At 37.3% G+C, this 18,826-nt stretch overlaps 1 protein-coding gene across 3 annotated transcripts in view; it reads left to right on the forward strand.

Moving 5' to 3' along the window:
* The first annotated feature begins 270 nt into the window (after window positions 1–270).
* LOC145688047 (serine/threonine-protein kinase ATR-like) overlaps window positions 271–18,826 on the forward strand; it is a 297,516-nt gene continuing 278,960 nt past the window's right edge. Inside the window, exons 1-2 of one of the 3 annotated variants that reach the window (XM_081761752.1) lie at window positions 271–401; window positions 9,347–9,467. In XM_081761752.1, coding sequence (XP_081617878.1) covers window positions 9,349–9,467 — 119 coding nt within the window. In that variant the 5' untranslated portion in view covers window positions 271–401; window positions 9,347–9,348. Of the gene's footprint in view, window positions 402–2,934; window positions 3,223–9,346; window positions 9,468–18,826 lie in introns of those variants that run through there. The other 2 variants (XM_081761751.1, XM_081761753.1) reach the window with 2 other exon arrangements.

Raw genomic sequence — 18,826 nt, forward strand, 5'->3', positions numbered from 1 at the left:
CTTTCTACGTGCGGGAAAAGTTTAATCTACTTCCACAGTTGTTCGGGATCCTCTTGGATATTTTTAAAAAGTAATTTTAAAAAGATCACTTTCTTTATTTGAACTCTTGGAAGAGGGGATGAGTGTGCTATAACTTTTCTCTTTTAGGTTCGTGTTATAGAGCCATGCACTACACTGGTATAGGATTATAAATTCAGCCCTTTCAATTTGGTACTATTTTTCAGCCCACTCCAGAGCTTGGACTGTGGCAACACTGTTACTAAAGTACCTCTCAAAGTCGCTGCAGTGAGTGGCGCAATTAACAAAGTGAATTACCATGGGTGCATGGTTATGTTTGATAGACGCATTTTGTGTCAGAATTTAATTTTTGTAGCCTAGTTTCCATGCTACTTAGAAAGGTGGTAAGTTGTAGTGTTACAGACAAAACATTTACTTAAGAACGAAACAAAAGTAATGATAATTTCAATTTTCAGGGTGAAATGTTGTCTTATGGCGTCAGCGTTAGGCATAATTTCGTATCATGTAAGACATTGATACAATATTATATTTTATAAAAACAAGGATATAATTTAATAAGGAACAAATTCCTGACATGTTTGTCTTAAATAAATACTGATGTGAGATTCAAATGAAACTATATGTGAAGGAAGTCTTAGTATTGAGCTACTTTCAACATTAACCGCGTTTGTCTTTTGTTTTAAACATGGAAGTTAAGTTCCCTTCCCTTGTTCTAAGACAATAATTTCTTTAGAAATGTGTACATAGGAGGCAATAATCATCGTAAGAATGCTTTTTTAACTGATAAAATTACAAACTACGAAAGCTATTTCAAATTAAGATATAGATATAATATCAATAAAGTAACTGTTTTTTAATGCCTATTAGACCCACGCGGAAACACAATATTGTGGTGTGGTATAATTTGCGGAAACTTAAATGCGTTCTACGAATCCTGTAGGCTCTTCTAACTATATAATCTGCAAATGCATGCAAAGTAATACTTATTTCATTAAATTTGGCCATTATTGTTACTTTAGAAAGCAGAAATCATTTTTTTGGCTTTTGACAATAGATGGCAGTTTCGTTCATGTAGCAAAATGGAAGGCTAAGAGGATCTTATGTAGGAATGGAAGGCATGCAATCTTCCCGTCCTAAGAGAATGCTTATGAATGTTCTGTTTGAGGGGATAATTTTATTAGATTTTCAATGTGCTTCATCGTATTCTCTTGGTGCCGTTTAGGTCCACATTTATCTCCCATTGCATTGTGGGGAAGGGTAAGAAGAAGATGGTATGTAAAAATAATCAGAACCAAGCAATATTAGTATCCAGTCCATAGCTTTTAGGGTCATTGAGATTGGCAGTGTTATTTCCCATGCTGTTTAAGTCCAAGTTCATCCTTAATCAGCAGGCGGTTGAGAAGGGGTGGGAGTGGAAAGGATTGACATTATAGATTTTTACTATCACATTTTCATTGAAATTCTTATGCTAAGCAGATAGTGAAGGGGTTGAAATAGTTTCCTTAAACCTAGTCTCCCACAGTAAAAAAACGGACATAATGGGATATAATGTTTAGTTTAAAGATTGGCGGTTACACTCTTGAATGATTAGCAAACTAAGAAACTAAGGTAAACAACAGTAAGACAATTGTGTGAAGAATATATCCAGTTATTGGATAGTGTATACTTCGTAAGGAAGTTTAGGAATAAAAGAAAATGGAAATGAGTTTATGTAGCTCAAATTAAGATTGAGCAGGATGACAAGAACATCATTATCACTGAACTTACATTCTTGACCGCCGATCCTAAGGTGTTGAAAAGGGCCGGGTCCCAAAAATCTGGGAGCGTGCCTAGTTGTAGGTGAGTAGGTATTATCAAATGGTGCATAATTTAAACTGTTACTGCATAATTTAAGAGGTTTCCAAATAATATGACACCAGCACTGCTGCAAGCAAAATGACATGAAACTTCTAGTTTTGTGTCCCAAGGTTGTCGTTTAGGCTAAAGGAGATGAATGGGTACGATGGGATTAACGGAAGGGTATGGTTATGAAATAATTGATGGAATGATAATGTGGAAAGAAATGGGATCATCTCGAGCAACCTCACGAACACTATGTTGTCCACCAGGAGCTCGCGTGGCCAAAAACTGAACCAAGGATATTTTGTATAACTGAGGAGCGATTCATGATGAGCCATTATGAGGGTTCCGTTGAGTACCATCGGATGTGGGGGCAACGTTTCTCGTAAGGTGATAACTAGCGGCGTAACTTTAGGGTCTGAAATGCAGAAGGGTCCGCCATGGATTATGGGCCCGCAGTCTCTTCCATTTTCTGAATGATAAACGAGAAATTATATGTTGTTGAAGTTTTGTAGGATAGTCCGAGGTATTTATTGTTGTAGAACAGGTGAATTATCAAAATGTAAAATAATTTCGTATTTTAGTTTTGTGCAGAGACCGGCGCCATTGTTAACTGCCAGAAAATAATCTGCCCTAGACTGCTCTGATGAATTGAATCGGTTACAGTCACTGTCCGAGTAAAAGTAAAAGCTTGGCTAGGTGTTTTATTACAAAATAAGGTGCAGTTTTACTGCACGGATCCACAGATTGTAAAATGTACGAAAAAATTGGGAAAAATCTTTAATTTTCCCATTTTGTGTCGAGAACAGAACCTAACGAACCCCTGCGGGGCTTCTAACCCGTTCCTACTACTACTATTACTCTACCACGGATCCGTATAGTAAAACTGCACGGAAAATAGATTAAGAACTTCGAAAACAAACCGACGTTTCTACTTCAGTAAAAATATTTATAGAATAAAGTATACATATTGTTTTCTTTAATTATGTGCGGTATCCAAGTGCAGCGTTTTGCTTAAGAGGCAGCACTGATTGTAACGATTTCTAATTCAAGCAAAAATAATGAAGCTGAGTTTCTGGCAGCACTGTTTATATAATGCTGTCTGCTTCAAATTGAATCATGTCGCGGCTGAGCAAAAATAACGAAGCTAAATTTTATGTGTGTAAAATTATTGTAACACGTAGTGTCAACAGACGGGTACTGTACAATAAGTATTCCGTGCTTCAGAACTATTTGGGGAACAATTGTTCTTTTATGTTTATTGTTTCAAAGTAGAACATCTCGTGTCAGTATATAAAAAGTGGAGATTACTGTTACGAGCATTGCGATTTAGAATGAGCAAATTATTCATACTCGTGAAGACTGGTAAGTGTGTACTAATTTCCGTGCAGTTTTACGACACTTACTATACGGATCCATAGTGTAAGTATTAGGCCTAGTATTAGTAGTAGTAGTAGGAACAGGTTAGAACTCCCGCTGGGGTTTGTTGAGTTCTCTTCTCGACGTAAAATCGGCAAATTGAAGACTTCCCCAAATTTTTTCGTACATTTTACAATCTGTGGATCCGTATAGTAAAACTACACCCATTAGTTATGGGGAAAGATAATGTTTCGTAATGGATCTTGAATATATGTGGGTAAACTTTATAATACACACTCCAGCTGCGCATTGATAAGTAGGGCCGCTTTAAAAGGGTATAGTAGGGTAGGGTAGGGTAGAATAAGAAAGGGATAAGTAGGGTAGGGGTAGGAACGGGTTTGCTTAAGGGTAGAGAAGTTTTGATCGATTTTCATAACATTAATAGAGTGTAATTTCTCGTTTCTAAGTGTATACCGGCTGGAGTGGGCATTGTAAACTTAACCCCACGTAATTCTCCATAAGGAAGATACGAAGTGCTATATGAAGGCAGTGTACAAAGTTACCATATAAGTGTCGAAAATCTGTGTCAAATAGTTTTTATGCCATAGAAGTGTTTTTGCGCTATCTTTTCATTATAGTTCAATGCCAAAAACCCACACGCAGCATTCCTGAACTCAATCTGCGCACGGTAATGCAACGCTTCCCTTACAACAGTTTCTGAGAGAATACCGGAAAGATTGAATTTCCTGCTAAAAGAAGTTCATATTTCATTAATTTAGGAATGCCATAATAAAATGGGATTAGTACATACACTGCTACTCTTTCCCAACTCTTGTTTAAACGGCTTCAAAGAACTAAACTGTTTAAGCAGATCTTGGACAGAGGGATACAAATTTGGGCTCTGTTATAATTTACGGCAAACACGATGTAATTCGTTAATCACTTTTTGTAACAGATTTGCTTACATTGTGCAATATAATTGTTCCATGTTGCTGAGCTATTGGTTGCTCAATCAGATTTTTTATTTCTGTTTTCTGCTAAGTACTATGAAGTAATTCGTTTAGTTGACAACACAACGATTTTTACCAGAACCTGCATTTGACTGCTGTAACTATAGGCCTATTGAATTTTGTAAGCATATATGGAAACCATCATAGAACACTTTTCTATGTTATATCAGCATTTAGAATAGGAATATCATTACTTATGGCTATATGGTTAGTGAACGAGTCTCCGGTGCGGGAGACCAGAGTTCGATTCCTGGCGCTACCTCATGTGGAACAAATCCCATATTTAACTGTAATTCGTAGATTCATGTCTCATGTAGACTTGGTGCTGAAAAGAGACGCTGAACTTTAATAAAGAAACAAGATAATACCATTATTTTTGCATGCAGTGTTATCCTCTTAGTGAAGGGTCTGGTCACCTTGTACATTTTATTGGCTGGAATTCGTTAATAAGGGAGGTATATTGCTCACTATATAAAGCAGTAGTGAATGCAGAAATAATGGTGATAGTGTTCTAATTTATTTCTTTATCTTTTATAAATAATGAATACTTGTAGAGGTGTTAAATTTTGAATTGTATATATGCTCAGAGAGAACAACGTTATAGTAGTCATTTACAGGTTCTATTTACATAAAATATTAAGTAGACTTACTTATTTTGGATAAGGTTCCGATGATGCTTTTCCCCAACCCACTTAGCGATAGGAGTAACATAACCCTCTTCTAAACATTATGTTCCTAATCACGTATGGTTATATTAATATACCTTACAATTACTTGTTTCATTTCCCTATTTCAGTTGTAACTGTATTTTGCAAATATTTGTTAATTTCCTGCTTTCTTTATTCTTCACTAACTACGTAGACTTTATACATCCACATTTTATTACTATGCGAAGGTAGTACCTTTTAACTGTTCAGTGTTGCAAAATCTGTCGTACTCAAAACTAACGAAAACAATATTTCAATGGAATTACTGTATTATAAAATCGTTTCCTTAACATATCATTGTGAGCGAGGCTATAGCTTGACATAAAAACTACAGTGTATAAAACATGAACTATCTTAGAAAACCAATTTGTGTTAGGTGGTCACTAAAAAGCATGAGCTATTAACCGAGTCAGAGTAGGAGCGCCGCAGGTCGGCCCGCGCGGGGATGCGTCCATGAGGAACAGGCGTGTCAGCGACGGTAGATATGTACGTAAACGAAGGTAATGGAAAAGACGCTTGATATGGCATAAAAACATGCCGTGTGTATGTTATACCTTTGCGGCATTTCCATGATCGCTTTGTAGACTTCCTTCGCATAGCATTTCATCACGTCTTCCTTCTGGAGTACCACATAGTAAAAGGCACACTTTTCATTTCGTATTTCTACCTTATTTTACATGTGAAAGGTAAGATCTCGATATGTTTAGATTACTTATGCAATCCTATCGTGAAATCAATCCACCTAGCTTTTCCATAGATTTTACAAACTATTCCTCCCCCCCCCCCCGCCCCCCAAAAAAAAAGTATTGGAACGAGATCCGAAAATGGGATAAGCGATATATTATGGGGCACTATCAGTTGCCTTTAGGATCTGCGCCTTTTCTGTCCTATTGCATCACACACTTTCTAGGTTAGCTACTAAGACGGTTTGCAACTGACAAATTATCCTCTACTGTTACTTTATCTAATATGGCCGTGCCACGCACTTTCATATGTTTCAAGGTTAAGCTTCATTTTTCTCAGTTATTACTCACTGTACAGTTATGATAATTACTACCTTTTTCGTCTTTCCTGATTCTTAAATTTCGTTTCATTGTATCGATTTCCCCATAACTATTGTGATTTTGGGGGCCATCTACGGAACTTAACCCCGTACTTTCTTCCCTTTAATTTGTTCAGAGGTTTTTTCCATAGTTATTAATTTACGAATAGAGTAAGATGACGTGTGGACTAATGCTGCCTTAGATTAAACTAGTTTAGATGAGGTAGGATTTCTACTTATGGATAGCACGAACGAAAGTATACGCCATAGTTGTTCTGGTTACTGTTAGCGTTTACGTGGCAGTTCACATATTCAGGTCACTCGTATCCGAAACAATGAATGAAACTTATTAAACCGTGTTTGCCATAAACTATAATTGTTCTCAAATTTTGTAAAATCTATTACTTCAGGAAGGAGGACTAACATGTACGAGACTTACGCGAGCACCATACGTCAAACTAAAGTAGTAAGGTAGAAAAATGTAATGAATTTTTTTCAGTTTTACGTCCCACGACTAAGGCTCTAAGGCTAAGGGAGATCGATGATTAAAGGAAGTGAATGATAATGGAAGAATAAGTGGAATGAGAATCTGGGAGGAAACGATACCACCCCGAGGAAACTCATGGACATGACAAACTTACTAGGCCTGGAATCGAACCAGGAACACACGTAGCATAGGTAATCCCTTTATATCAGTGAGCCACCTTGCCCCCATAGGTAAGGCAGGAGGCCATATATAATGCAAGCTCTATGTAATCCTCTATAACATCTACGCTCCAACTCTTTTTTTTTTTTTCCTCCGTTTTTTCAGAAAGTCACTGATCTCTAATAGTGCACCTTCCTTCGTTTTCATTGCTCTTTTTACGATACTATTTCTGTTTGCTTAGCTTACATATCCCAGTGTACGAATCAAGCATACTTAGTAAGAACGGAGGGCGGCTATCACAATTAGAGATTTTAAGGTGGTAGGAATAAATTTTATGCGAAGACTTAGATATGTATATTTACCATGCAGTATTGCTAAGCTGTACGGTTTTGTTCAAAAAAATCTTTGCAACACATTTTGCTTTAGACGCATTTTCTGGAAGCCATATGTAGGAAATACAAATACTTGATTCTAAATAAAGATATGAATTAGCCAAAGAAGATCCACATTTCTTTGATTTATTTCCAATTTTAGATAAGAATACAGAGATTTTCAGAAAGGCGGGCTTTCAGGTTGTTTTTGAATTAAGCTTCACATGGAATGTGAGCTGTGAAGCTCCAAATGCACTAGTAGATTGCAACTTCAGAAATCATCCTAAAGGTGTGTATACAAGGGGACAGAAATCACTGTAATTTTGTACCATGCAAATGTTGGTAGAGGGATATTGTTTGACATATTCTGTGATACTACAAGGTTAACAGTGGCCAATGCAACATAAAGTTGTAGTTTTCAAATGGCAGTACATCATGTTATTACATATTTCAAGTCTGCATGTAAAACGAAAATCTAAGCATTTTTTTTTTATTTTTATTTTTATTTTTTTTTTGAATAACGGCTTTTGGAAAACAGTCAGATTTTTCAATCCCTCCTAACTTGTTTCTATTCATTCGAAATATGTCGTATCATGACTATAGTATTAGACACTAAAGCACTTTGGGTGTGCATTGCTCCATCTGTTTCATTTGCGTTATTATTGATGTAGAGACCATCAAATTTGAATACTGTAACATTCTCAGTTTACAACACTTAATAATAATTATAGTATAAGTTTTCTTTTAATATGTAGATTTGAAATATATAATGACCTGACGTAGTGCTATTTTACAGCTCTGTTGCATTGGCAACACTGTTGATCTGGTGGTGTCTCAGATTGTCAGTGTTCCCCCTGAATGTTTGCATAGCACAACATTTCTTTTTTTTTTTTTTTTTTTTTTTCAGTTTAAAAGTTACAAGGGAGTATCAAGATAAATGGTCTATCCTGTATATATGAGTGGTATTATATGTGTGCTCCGCTACTTTTAGGCCAGGCGTATACTGACTATATAACAGAACAGCCGACCCGAGGTTCAGTAGTGTGAGCAATGCAAGAAAACTCGTACCACATTTTCACTCTAGCAAGTGCTAGACAAAGACCTCCCAGACGTTGTGACAGTCAATGCGCTCAGGCCTCTTTCTTCGCATCTTTTCCTGCCTCCCTCTACCTCGGCTCGCCTGGCCTTCCTCTAGTCAATGTGCGCCACTCTTAATGTGGACAGAGATCTCTACATAGAACTAAAACTCAGCATTTTAAACAAGTCAAATGAAACTCTATGTTGTAATTGTCTTGAATATAGGTAAAGTAATAATGTGTTTTAAAATGTATTTATTTATTGGACAAATTCCCAGATACAACTTGTAATTTTGCCATTTTACACGGAAACAGGGGGGAAAAAAGAAAGAAAAACGACAAAGAATAAAATAAATGTCAACAACAATAACCAATAATGTCAACAAAGAATGCAAAAGTAATATTATTTGGCCAGCATGCGTTTAATTGATCTCTCAAACACTGGGTAGCTCGAAAAAAAAAATGTCCACCTCACTAGTTAGATGATTATAATAGTTCGGTATTCTGTGAAAAAGACACCTCTGTATAATTGTCAACCTAGGGCGTGTAAGATGGAATAGGTGGGTATTCCGCGTTTTGCGGGAAGAGACACGTAAGGATAGTTGTTGAAGTAGGGTTTCCAATCTTAAGTTCCCACTGTCTTATGAAGAAGTTTCAGGTCAGAGTTATTTCTGCGTACTTCCGGGGTCTTGATATTGCAAAAGTTCCTTCTTAGGTAATATTCGAAGTGCGGGAACACGAAAGCGTAATATTGCAATAAACAAATTGAGAACAGAATCAAGTCTAGAGGGATGTGTAGATGTAGCCAAGGCCCATTTAAATTGGAAATAAAGGAAACTCCCTCGTGGCTATGTGGTATTTTGATGCGAGAGGCCCGGGTTTGGTTCCTGGCCGTAGCTCATGTGATTTGGATCCCACGTTAAACTATAGGTCCACCTCACATATAGTCTCGGTGTTGAAAGGGACGCTAAATTCCAATCCAACCAACTAGAAATCAAATCTGGTGTAAGTAATAGTGCAGTAATTATAAGAAAAGAAGATTGATAACATCAAATGGGGATTCCGAACAGTATGGAAGCCGGCGTTATTGCATGGAGAGTAACATAGTATACAAATGTAAGGGAAGATAATACAGTCTCCCTTATTTCCGAAGATGTATCGGATAAGATATGATAGTTTATATTTTGTTAATTCATTCTTATTCTTCGATAGCTTGCTTATTATTTCCGTTTTCTGTGATTAACTGTGATCTAATTTTAATTTTATGTGCTGTTTCAGTCATGGCAGAAGCACTGAATGCTGACAGTCCAGAGAACGGCAATGACGAAATTGCCACCCCTAATGCAATAGTTCTCTATTCTGACAGTGACAGAAGTTTGATGTCGGATTTGTTTATTAGGTAAGTCAACATTTAACCTTGTTCTCTAATTGTAAATATGCGTCACTTTATTTTCTTTTAGCACTTTGTTGGGACGTCCATTATAAGTATGAACTTTATTCATTAATGTGTGTTTTTTGTACCGTTGAGCTAATTTAAGGGTATATTTGTTGCGTTTATGGTGCTCCTCTGGTCACGTTAAAATACATTGTTTGGTGTTCCAAGTTGTGTTTAGACACTAACGCCCAGACAGCAATAAGAAACGAGCTACGGCTCAACACCTGATCATCGTGTATCCCTACCGGGACCAAACTCTTGTCTCCCGCAACGAAGCCGGCGACTGAATTATATAGTCCTGCTTAATATAAAATGATCGGCATTAATTTACTATCTTAAGTAAATTTTCAGTTATTATTAATTGAATTCTTGTATAATTTTTCAAAATTTCTGTCCTCGTAGATAATTAGATAGGTACGCTATGATTGCAGGATGTTCATTATTATCACTTTCTGTGTATCAATATTATTATTATTATTTAAAATCAAATTATATAACGAAGTAATAGGATGTCAGATAACAAAAAATTGAATATCCACTAACTAAGCATCCAAATAGGAATCCTGACCCAGACGTTTCAGTGACACGTTTTCTCCATCTTTAGTGTGTGTCCCTTAAGAAAAAACGTTGCTTAAAATACTGTATGTTTGTATATCAGATAGTTTCACTGTAGAAATGATGTATATGGTTGTTTAAGTATTGATGTTAGTAACTCCTAGTTAATAAGTTATGCAATCTTCTCATTACCTTTATCCAGATTCGAAAAGAATGAAGAAATAATTAATGATTGTTCATTGTTTTTAAGTTCCTGATTTCATGATTGTGCTGTTTTGCCATTACCGGTACATTTGAATGAATACCGGCAGTTACACATCGGTGCTCAAAAAGTCGTTTCCCCTTAATTTACCCCTAGTCTTCGAAACCATTATTCCTAGTATACACATATTTAGCACATCACTTCATCATGGATAATGTATTTTTATTTTAACTTTTCTACAAGGTAAATGACGTTCAGGCTCTACACAAGATCTTCACTTATTGATAGAAATTTTCGAATCTTACTCATAAAGTAAAAGAACTCTTACATTAAATTTGGACAAAGGAGATATGAGAAAATATGAGATAGCATCCTCATTAACCAAATTGTTCAACAGTTATAAAATCAACAATAACTTTTTTTCTTTCTAAATTTTCAAACAATCGTTAATATTAGAAATGCACTATATATTGTTTCATTTTTGTTTTCTAACCTAAACATGTTTTTAGTTCCAGAAACATATTGTACAAGATTTTAGTGATTGATGTTCCGTCAGTTTTGGTTTGGGAAATTTGTATTCGTTTTGTCGGTTTAAACTGAAATACAGACATAAAGTTTGTTTTCGGAATTTAACTAGGGAATTATATGGGATTTAAACAAACATTGGTTTTACAGACACGAAATTACATAGTCTACGGTAACGAGATATCACTTTTCAATATTTTTACTAAAGAAACCGTGGACAGCGTTCATAATCAAGTGGTGTGCTGAATGTGTGTATACTGGAACTAATGGTTTACTTATATTACAGGCGAAAGGTGAGCTACATTTCAAAGAAAATAAAATGAACAGGGTTTTTTATTTTATTTTTTTAACAACCCACGAATATGTCTCTTAGGAAAGAAGAGACAAATAATTAATAAAAGCAATGTTCGAAAAATCATAAATACTTATTTCTACAGAGTAGATCTTTATTCTCTTCGAGCCTGCATGAAGGCAATGAGAAGACAGCATAGGTTATTTACTAGGGGATTCAACAGCAATATTTTAAAAACTGTGTACTTTATAAAGTGGAGGAAATTGTTAAAAACATGTTCTTCAAACAACATAAATTGTTTAAGGGATACGCAACCTGTCTCTGAAACGTTTGCATTGTGCTTGGTATTTGGATGTTTGAGTCGTTAATTTCTGTTACAATTGGTTGCGGGAATTAAGGTTATTGATCAAGATTGTCATTGTGTGCATTAAATCTATAATTTTCAAAACGATAACTCTCCTTAATATACTGCACAACTGTTGTTCTTTCGTACTGATACCGTTTCAATGGACGCTTCCACTTCTCCAGTCGAAAAAAACTTCGTGCAACCATTATTCCTATCCTTAATTCGTATGTCTGTTCCTTCATCTCAGTTTAAATTCTGGCTTACTATCATGGTTAATATGTGAAATGTTGTCCCATTATATTTGAGATGAATATATAATTCTCTGCTTTCGAATATACTTAATTGCGCGCTGTGAAAATTAATGACTTGTCAACTCATGATAATTACACAAACATTCCCCTCGACACTGCCATAGTCATAATTAGACGGATCGGAAGTCAACGCTACAACAAAGAAAGGGAAAAAGGTGAATACCCAAAGTCCTGGGATTCATGTGCAGTGGAGATTATTTTTCTGATTGTTTTCAACTTGTTCCTTTTTTAAAAAATAAATTTTATTAGATGTTATTATATTATGTAATTCTATGAATTATTGCTAGGAAGGTCTGTCGTTTTTTAATGAAACTGTTGATTGTGCCATCCCATTGTTTATCCAAACTACTTTTGTCTTAATTCAATTCCGAACTTTCTGTCTTGATGTAATAGGATTCGTAAATATTTCTTGTGACTAACGAAGTTGTTTTGTGTAACATGTACGTCAGGTACGTAACATGTATACAGGGCCGCCTTTAGGTGGTACGGGGCCCGGGGCCCGATTAAGAACATTTTGCGGGTTCCCAGGCTTAAAACAAACTTGCACCAAGGTCTGTAAAATTTTATATATATATATACACAATCTTGCGCTCTCCCTGCTGGTCTAGTGGTTATACCTATTTCCCGTTATAGCGTTTTTTTCCATCTACAACATGTTCTGGTGAAAACGCTCACCCTGCTCATTGCAGCTAATTTTTCAGAGAAATAACACGAATGGAAACGCAAACAGGGAATAAATGTTATAATAATAAGTATTTCGCACTTGTGCCTCGCATTTATTCAAGAAGGTTCTGTACCAGCATTTCATAGTTTTCTTCTCTTACATGTTAACCTATAGATGTGGGGTAAACTAATTTTTTGACCAAACTTGGCAGAGAATTGTAGAATATCGAGAAACGAACGTAAGCAAAATTTAAAGTGCTTCTGTCTATAAAGACGGCCGCAGTGGCGAAAAAGCTGATTGATCAGAATAAGCCATAACAATGAAAAAAAAAAAAATACATTAACCGACACTGGGAGCAAGTAGACTTTTTTTAAATACGAAGGGGGTCATGAAATATATCAAATTCGGCTAGAATTACGAGAAATACAATGTTTCTATAAGTTTATACTTGAAAGACATAATGAAATACACATTGATATGAATTCGTTGATTCAAAAATTTTTTAAAATTGTATCTTTTTGAAAGAAAACTTAATGCACGCTAGTGAGCAGTGCGTGCGGAAAGGGGGCTGAAAGGGGCGACGGCCCCCGACGCCGAAGTAAGGGCGTGCAAAATTCGGCAGGAGAAAAGAAAAAAAGGAAAAGAGGGAGAAAAAATTGCTTGTAATATTTTAGTACATATCAGTACAAACTATAAAGGTAACCACGAAAGTTCTGTCGCTTTTTCACCCATCACCTTCGAATATCGATATTTCACCTAAGACGTACCTGAAAGATCAAAAATAGTCCTCATCTACATCGACGACCTTCTGCCAACGTTCTGGAAGGCCATTGATTCAATCACGGTAGAGCTTCGTGGGCCGTGAAGCGAAGAAGGTATCAAGTGTATTTTGCACCTCTACTAGGGATTTGAACTGGCTGTCTGTAAGGTGATTGTCCATGGAATGGAACAGGTAAGAATCGGACGGTACAATGTCCGGGAGGTATGGCGGATGCAATAGTGTTTCCCATCCAAGGCACAGAATGGTGTCCCGGATCATCCTAGCCACGTGGGGCTTAGCGTTGTTCTATAACAGGAGGACTCTTTTGCAATTCAAAAGGGCTGGACTTTGTGGTGGACAAACATCGTGTGCGTGGGTTTTCTCGGGGTTCTCCCGTTTCCTCCCACTTTCTTCATTCCACCATTTCATTCATTAGTTATCATCACCGTCTCTTTTAGCCTAACCAGCATAATCGTGGGACGTAAAACTCAAATATTCCATTCAAAAGGGCTGGCTCCAGAGTTTTGATTTTTTCTTGAACACGGCTCAACTCCCGACAGTACACAGTTGCACTGATTCTCTGACCACTTAGTAGCAATTCCCGATGCACGATGCCGCGAGCAGTCCACCAAACGCACAGGAGGACCTTCTTCTGGTGCAGTGCTAGCTTCAGCTTTTTTGGAACCGGTTCATGGGATGCGAACCAGTGATGACAGTGCAATGGAGCTTCGTACAGGACTCACTTCTCATCACATGTCAACGCTCTGTCCAGACATGGCTCCTTCCTCAGACAAGACAGCAAAGAAACACAAGCGTCTACTCGCGTTGCCTTCTGTCCCGGAGTCAAATCATGTGGGACCCATCGACCCAAATTGTAGTGCTTCCCATGTTGATGGAGATGCTGCCTGAAGATCTTCATTTCGACATGTGTTGGTCTTCTGGCACATGGTGCATCTTAGCGATGAGTGTTTCGTTACCGTCCTTAAACTTGTTAAACCACCGCTGCACTGTCCGTGTAGCCATGACACCCGCACCAAAGACCTGGCATATCTTCTGCTCCGCTGCAGCGGCGTTGCCCCCCAGTTTGCACTCGTACAGCATACACGCCCTTATGACACTCTGTGGAGGTCTCACGTTCACTCTCTCCTTACGCAAGTTCATGGTGTAACTGAAATGCCACAAACAGGTAGTATGTTGGATATATCCACACCAACAACTGACCTTCGCCTTATCTCCATTTGCATTCAACTCACGGTGTGGGGGCCAATTGAACACAGGCCTCCACGAAAAGAGACAGAACATTCAGGGTTATCTTTATAGTATGCACTTAAATCTCTTCCTGCTTTAGGAAGTGGTCCTATAATGTTACTCATGTTAGGAAAATGCATTATAGCAACTAGACATGTTTTTAAGAGAGTCATATTTTTTTGTTTTGTGGAAAAAAAATTTCCCGACAAGTAATGAGACATCAAAGACAGGCAGTACAATTTATGAATTGTAGAAGACATGGAAAATTGTCAGCTTCGGAGCCCCACCATTTAGCTATGGAGACAGAAAATGAAATGAAATCTTTGAGTTTTACGTCCCACGGTTATGCCGGTTAGGCTAAAGGAGACGGTGATGATGAGTAATGAATGAAATGGTGGAATGAAGAAAGTGGGAGGAAACGGGAGAGCCCCGAGAAAACCCACGCACACGGTGTTTGTCCATCACAAAGTTCACTTGGCGGGGGCTGGGATCGAACCCGGGACCCCAAGCACCAGAGGTGAACGCTCTACCACTGAGCCACCGCGGCCCCCACTATGGAGACAGGTAGAGTTATAATTCTTGTTGTGGTATGTACATAGGGATATAAATAAACTATATTTTATTATAGTTTGGTTTGCGTATGCGTATCTCTGTCTACATAAATTAATAAATGAACGCCAGTTTATCTGAAAAGTCGAAGTTTGCGAATTTTTTTTCGAGCACTTCCGGTTCGAATTTTAGAATTCAGTTTACACGGTTGGTAAGACCTAGTTACCCGCTTTCCGAAAAAAAAAAAATGTGTCGATTCTGTGTGCAACTGTTTTGTCGCAAAAAATTCCAAAAATTATAAAATTTTCAAAAATCGCCATTTTCTCGAAAACACCATCTTTTAAAATTCTGAAATTTTGTCAGATGGTTCAACTTTACATGAATAATAAACACATCAAATACCATTCTCGACCAATGCTTCATGAAGTAACTATAGGCTTTTGAAGTTAGCGAAGTTTCGTTAACTCTGATGTCACAGTTAGCAACACTGGAAACAATAAAATTGCAATGATTTGATGATGTTTGTAGTTCACATTCATTAAATGAAGAATAAAAGGTTTTTTTTATATGTTTTTTTATTATTTTGATCAAAAAGGCTCTCTGAAATAGTAAAATGATCCTTCCCTCTTCTCCTCCGTTTTTTTTTTTATTCCGAAGTAATCTGAGATGGAAATTACGATTACGAAACACACAAATTTTAAGTTTACTTGAAATGGCCATCCAATAAATTCTGATGATCTATAAAAAGCCTAAACTATTACCTCAGTGATGATTTGGAATGCTCCAGACAAAGTCTCAATTAAGTGCGATGTCATTACAGTGATCGAAAAACGACAAAAAGTTAAAAAAAAAAATCGAAACATTTTCTTACGCGTTCCCTCAAAGAAATTTACGGACTTTTTATGCAGAACAATTCCAGCATAAGAATGGGTCACTCGGAACTTTATAGTTAGAGGTCTGCGCGGATGCGGATATCCTGCATCACTATGGGTACTTGCGGATATAACTCTCTTTTCTGTGCGGATAGCGGATAAAGTTGCGGATAATGTTTCCTACATTTTTTCTACCTAAAATAATGCTGTGAATTTTCTGATAATGGTGGAAAGAACACTAGAAACGTTCGTTTTGAATTAAAAGTTTTAAAACCAGTTGAAAAATATTAAAATCAAAATACAAGTGTGTTTGAAGCTTGTGACTCAGTGACAGCAAAAGGACAAAAAATGACACGAGAGAGTTATTCTTTTATTGCTGTTTTCAATATTTTTAGCAGCCGTTTTGTAGGTGAATGACATCTCTGACCTAAACAGAAAGAAACGACAGGCCCCATCGCTACTCCTCAAGTACCGCTATTTGCTGTAAAAAAGACAAATAATTGCCGCCAAAGCCCCTCTGATAAAGCTGAAAACGTTCAGACCATTCGCTTTGAAGAGGAGCAAATATCTTCCAGTAAAGTTTTTCTAGCCTGAGAGGTCAGGAACCAAAACCCTAATTTAAAACACCGCATTCCCTTCCATAAACTGAAAACTGGTCAGCAGAATTATCTTTGCCTTTTGTGACAAACTGGAGAAGCGCGTAGTTCCCCAAAATAGTAAACAAATCACATCATACGATCATCTTTCTCTCTCCCTCTCTCTCTCTTTAAAAAAAAAATTTTTTTCACTGTGTTCTTTGAAGTACAGCAAATACTGAATGCACGTTTGCGACCCCACAGATTTCTCTCTTCGGAGAGGTGCCATGGACCTCAATGAACATTCTGAGGGATTGGAGTTTTATAACAGCAATTGTTTTTCTCTCTCTCTCTCTTTCTTCTTGTGTGTATGTGTATATGTATGTATGTTTTGGGCCTCTGGTAAAGAAAGAAAGAACAACCAATGCATTGTTTCTCATATCCTAATGTGTCCAACAATGAGTGGGGGCTGCAAAAAAAAGCAGTAAATTCTAAACTTCCTCTATTGCCTCTTCCCGAAATTAACGGTATAGAATTCCTATTTGTATTCGAAGTTATTTTCACTTCTAGTTTTAGTAAAAGCGTGGTCGTGAAAGCTTGAGTTGATTTTGAGCTTAACGTCCCGTTCAGCAGCGAGGCTATATGAGACGTGGACCTATTGATTAACGTGGAATCCGAACCACATGGGCTCCCGTCGGGAATTGAACACGGGTCTCCCACGTCAAAGGCGGGTAGGCTACCCGTTTAGCCACGAAGGAGCTTGGTCGTGAAAGCATGCATTGTATTGCGTTGTTAGTTTCGTCACTTATTTTTTAAATTTAGTGCAATTATTGTTGCTAGTGTCAGTTCGGGATATGTGGATGTGTTTGTGGTCCTGTGATTAATTTTTATTTCTTATTAACGATTATTTCTATTTCGCCTTTGTGTTTAGAACAAATGCCCCTTTTTTTTATGAGTATGATGAAGTTTAAAAACTTAGTGACGTGCTCTAAAATTAGTTGATTGAGGGGATATTACCTACGTGGCATTATTTTGGTCCGATATCTGCATTTGAAGATCTTGGGTAAGTACATAAATCGTTCATTAATTTCTAATTTGTGTCTGCACGGTTTATGTTGCATTTTATTTATCGTAGTTGGTATTTGATCACGAGGAAACTGATACAATATATTGTTTCGTTTAATTCAGAAAACTACGTGTATTATAGAATATGTAAGTTGTATATATTTGCTACCTCATTATCTGCGGGTGCGGATAGAGATGCTGCGGATGCAATATTTTGTATCCGCGCAGACCTCTATTTATAGTATTCGACTAAAGTGGGTCAGTCCACAACCTGCGAGGGAAGTGTGTGTGTATTGTGCAAATTTTAAGTTAGCTGCTACTGCGTTAAAACAAATCAAAGGTGCAGCCTGTATTGAAGCTGTCATCAGTGATCTATTTCATTTAGTAGTATGATCCGTAGAAAATGACAGGTGTCTTCTTCAAGAATGTGGTGAATGTCCTGGAGTAGAAGGAATAAGTGTGGAGTCTTTAATTACTGATCCTGATGAAAATGAAAGTGTTACGTATGCCATATGGAAAAACAATGATTAAAAGAATACACGAAGAAAAGCGAAAATATAGGCTCTAGACAAAGGTTCGAAGACGTGAAAATAAGTGAGCTCCCTCGTTACTAAGGGGTTGGCGTACGCGCCTTTGGCGTGGGAGACCCGGATTCGCTTCCCGGCGGGAGCTCATGTGGTTCGGATTCCACGTTAATCAGTAGGTCTACGTTTCATATAGCCTTGCTGCTGAACGGGACGCTAAATTAAAATCAACACAACTCAACAACTTGAAAATAAGTGTCTACAATTTCCCAAACCGTGTCAGTGATTTCTGATGGTGCTGAATCCCACTAAAAATTGCTTTCAGATGTTCGAGATGCAGACAGGTCCGATAAAGCAGTGTTCTTTCAGTGAAACCGGCCATGTAAGGGTCTTTGCGATGGTATTGCGGAGAGGGGCGGGGGTGTAAAAAATGTGTCAACGCGGCATAACTTTAGGCAAAAACAGATACCCAGTATTAAAACCGCAGAATTCATGCAGAATTCATGAGTATAGCGCAAGTACAAACTCCGGTATTACTCTCGTTTTGTTGCCTAGAACTGAATTCAACAACAACTAAAGTATGCGACCGGTAACTGGTATTCAACGAAGTCACCTTTGGCTTTCGGAAAATGGCAAAGTTTTTATGGCAGTAACGCGTCACCATGATCGAACTTCATGCTTCCCCCAAAATCAAGCTTCTGCAATTCAAAGTGTAGATTTAAGAAGTCTGCAAAAAGGAACTTTTGTCACATACATACGCAAATGATAACCAATGGTGCGTAGCAGAAATATTATGAATAAATCATGAATTACGTGAAGTTGAGCTGCTGTTTAT

The sequence above is a fragment of the Thermobia domestica genome, chromosome 6, assembly GCF_964235325.1.
Source record: "Thermobia domestica chromosome 6, izTheDome1.hap1.1, whole genome shotgun sequence".
Classification (NCBI taxonomy): domain Eukaryota; kingdom Metazoa; phylum Arthropoda; class Insecta; order Zygentoma; family Lepismatidae; genus Thermobia; species Thermobia domestica.